The following is a 4278-nucleotide window of genomic DNA, read 5'->3' on the forward strand; positions in this document are numbered from 1 at the left end:
TACTGTTTGTTATATTTTATTTGCAAAAGAGTGGTCCGTCTATCACGATATAAGCGAAAATGTGGTGGAAAATAAAACACGTTTAGAAAATAATTTAAAATGAGCCAATAATCGTCAGCGTCTGTGATTCAAATCACAATAAATAATAATAAATAACGTGTGGCGCAGGCATCGCCTCACAGTGGATCAACAAACGTAATCTATTGAGTCGTAGGTTTGCTGGTTTTTGTATACCTCCCGCAGTACTCGTCATCAGTAAATCTGCCAATACATTTATGGTATGGTTTTCCCCGACATTAGAGCATTGTCTCGATACAGACAATTTCCCAGGTCGTAGACCGGTCGCCATTAAGCCTAATTACTTTAGGGAGGATTTCCGAAGCACCCGTCTGCATATGTGTAACAGAATTCACCTTGTGTCTAAAATTGTTTCGAGTACGTATTGATTCAATTTGGTGGACTACGTCGACGCAACGAACAGCAGGGGGTGCGCGACGCAAGTACACGCAACCTTGAACTTTCTCGTTGCGATGGTATAACTCCCGTCGACTTCGCTTTTGTAGAACACGCTCTGTTCGACTTCAACTGGTACTGAGGAATATGTAAAGGTTTGCCTTCCAGTAGTGGGATCAATACATCCCTTGCACGCGCATTTGCTCTCCAAGATCATCGTGGGAAACCTGCGAAACACAGAGAGTGATTGAGCGTAATAGCGAGCAATATCAGGACGTATGTTCGTTTGCAGCCGAACTCGTAAGGAGGCGGGACTGCGAAATAACTTGAGCTGATATTGGCGATGTTATATCGGTAATAGCGTGAAAAAGCTTCAGGGATTTTTCAACGTGCGATCTGCGATCTCGTGATAATAAACGTTGGGAATGTCTTTTAAGCCTTTGATTGAACTTGGATCACAGCGATACAATCACAACGCCAGGTCGGTCCATATTCCATATACGCTTGTTAAATATCTGTTATCGAATGCTAGAAATTGAAATGTAAACTTGGAGTTCAGCTATAAGGTTTAATCTACAGAATTTTTTTTCGTCAAGCAGTAAAAGGGATTTTGAATTTGCCGATACATTGCTTAAACTGCACTTTAATATATTTTGACCCTGGAAGCAGTGACATCACGTACCACCATGGTATTCTTTTTATTATCGACTTTATAGATGTCACTTAATTACAAGAGGCAAGATTGCAAATTTTCACATGCGGTAACTGTTAGGGATCGGAGAACATTTTCGTGTCAATTCCAAGCAGGGATTTTTAGAAATCCCTGATTCCAAGTTACTTTCTCTGATTATAATACTGAATCTGTTGTCGTCGTGCCAAACTGTCATACCACCCACATATTTTGAAATATACTTCGCATCTCACTCTATGAGCGGCTTCTCATCTGCTACCGGTGCGTTTGAGGGCTACATCAACCGAACAGGGAATGTGGAATGAGCAGTTGAACGGAACAAGACAATAATTTATTTTATTATTCAGGGCTATACTCAAGCAACCGTAGAACTGTTATTGGTCAACGAAGTAGCTAATTGACGAATGACTGGCTATAAAATTTACAATTGAACTGAGTAAACTCATGACTGATGACGGTGTATTCTTATTTTCGACACAAGGACATCGTATAAACATATGCCACATATTGATTAGATCTAACTGTACATAACATTTCATGCATGTTACCGTGACAATGCGTTTTGTTCCTACAGTATATCATTAATCGGCTACTTGTTACGCAGAAAATTACCATCTTCACTAGCAATTGTTCTCGAAACGAGCTGGTAACTATTTCCAGAATACTCCCGAATCCCCAGAAGGAAACGTATGCCTTGTCATGGTGTTGGTGATTTTTCAGTGACTTATCACTGCTTAGTTCACCGCTAAAACACTTGCTACGTTTGGAATAATCGTCATTAGAATATTGCATATGAATCAGGTATGGCGCCTCGCAAAATAGTAAAAGTATACGTCCATTTGCGAAGTCTGATTCGACCATTACTTTCTACATTTGGCCACATACTTGTCATTGTAGTCAATCAAAATAATCTCACCTATTCGTATCATAGCTGATTTCCGACACGTATGGCGATAGGCTTCGTCTGCCTATATCGTCTTTATACTTTCTGAGATATTCTTCTGTGAAAGTCGGACAGCCGCTGTCGAAAGCTCGCTTCTTACGCGTCAATGATTTCTGAGATTTCCCGAAAGCATTGGCTGCCGTGTTCTCCCTCGCTTTAGTTATATTGTGCATATATTCCTTCGTTCTTCTAATCAGTTCGCTGTTCATTATGTTTTGGCATATCAGGCTGGAAAATAGTAGTTTATATATTAGCAGCTGGCATTATTTTACGTGTCACCTGTAGCAACCGACCTACTAAGATTTTGATAATCCAAGTAATACACATATACTACTCAGTGAAATATTCCCGGTACGCCTGAGTAATAAACTTACAGCATTTCCGGAGAATTGTCGTGGAATTTCCCCTTCAATTGATTGCAATCAAATTCTTCGTCAATCTGTCGCATTACCGTGTTGACGCTACCCGGCGATAGCCTTCGCCCATGACATCCGATCTTATGGATCCCGGGTCCATTAAAAATGAGTACAGCCACAATGCCCAGTAAGAAGCAGTTTTCCATGGTTATGATCACTAGCGATTCTTTAGTTTCGTACGATTCTGATGTTTTCAAATAGTCGAGTGGAGCGCTTTATATGCCTTTTCATTAGGCCAAAACGAGAGATCTGTGATGTCAGAATCGTTACAACAATAGCCTTTTTGCCGAGGTTATGCATTTCGCGGAAAAAAATACACTTTATAACATTCGAATCATCATTCACGGTCAAAAACGAATGAAATTTGATAGGGCTCACTTAGTTTGACAATACATTCAAATATTGTAAAATGGTTCCATGTGCTGTAGGAAGAATTTAGTGCTCAATACGAGGGATCCCACTCAGGCCATGGCATATATTGTGCCACAGCACAACAATATGTGGTACACCACCCTGGACAGAATTGATAATATTCAAATTTAATGGTTCATAATTTTTTTTAATGTCTCATTGTTTTCACACATATAGATAGAGGCCTATCTGGCCTGCTTAATATACCGTATCTGTGCAATATATGCGGAATCGAAACTTTTCGTGTCTGGGCTGAAATGAAACCGGACTTATGGCAAATCGATGTATCTGTTCCGGGCCGCTATATTTACTACTACGGCATGATGATGAAGTTTTACGACACAAATTATATTTCATTAAATGAACGACCGCCATGAAAAAGGATATCCAATCCATACAACTCGCTAGTCGTCACAGAAAGATTTTTTAATTGCGGTTACAGAGTTCAGCTGTGCAGAATCATTGTGAATCACCGAAGTTCTATCTCGCTTACAATTAAAATCCTGTATGCGTGTCCTGTGTGTGAAATATTGTGATCATGCAATTGGTAATATCACAACACGAACTGTATGAGAATACGAGCTTGACTTGATGGGTGCAACATGAGATATTATATTCCGATCTATAAATGCTACACTGTTATGTGGGTAGGGTTGCATTTAAAACAAACATGTTTAAAACATGGCCCTTGTTTACAACATTTTTTTATTTTTATTTTCTAGCCATGGCGTCATTAATCTTCAATTGTGACGCCACTGTGGAGTGGCATCGACAATTGCAAATATAGGGTAAATATGGCTCCTTTGACGAAAAGGACTTCCGACCACTGTCATAATAAGCAGACCAAAATATCTCTAACAAGGACTACATCGTTTTGCATTTACAGTCGGCGGTCATCATGGTCAGAACACCCATTCCGTACCAATTATGTATATCTGCTTGCTATAACTGTCGAACCAACGACGATTTCGAGGTTTCCAGCCACTCCGTATTGTAAACGTCGACTGTATTGGGTTCAAATCGTCCGTATAGGCTCATGCTACATGTTTTTCGAAAGTTTTTGCACAATTATGGCATAATTATACAACGTTTGAAAAAACACAATTTTCTTAAAAGGCACTTGTTTGAAGCACTGTTTAAAACATGCTTTAAGCAAGGTGTTTTAAAACAGCGTTTGTTCTAAATGCAACCCTATATATGTGGGTATCACTTGCGCGAATTATTTTCTCTGAAAAAAGACGAAGCGGTGTTAGAAATGTAAATGTTGCGTCTATTCCTGCGATTGTTTTATCTACAGGGTATTGAATAATTTGTTGTGGCTTTGAACATAAGCATCGGGTTCCTTATGCTCACTGCTCAATGGT

At 39.5% G+C, this 4278-nt stretch overlaps 1 protein-coding gene across 1 annotated transcript; it reads right to left on the reverse strand.

The window, feature by feature from the left end:
* Nucleotides 1-2828, reverse strand: LOC145433692 (uncharacterized). Its single transcript, XM_080310863.1, has 3 exons — nt 2462-2828; nt 2061-2315; nt 1-680 (listed from the first exon to the last, which is right to left on the reverse strand). The coding sequence occupies exons 1-3, from the start codon at nt 2647-2649 to the stop codon at nt 461-463; spliced, it is 663 nt and encodes a 220-aa protein (XP_080166989.1). The 5' UTR covers nt 2650-2828; the 3' UTR covers nt 1-460.
* Nucleotides 2829-4278: the final 1450 nt, after the last annotated feature.

Source organism: Botryllus schlosseri, chromosome 2 (assembly GCF_051294905.1).
Source record: "Botryllus schlosseri isolate E-star chromosome 2, Bs_hap1, whole genome shotgun sequence".
Taxonomy (NCBI): domain Eukaryota; kingdom Metazoa; phylum Chordata; class Ascidiacea; order Stolidobranchia; family Styelidae; genus Botryllus; species Botryllus schlosseri.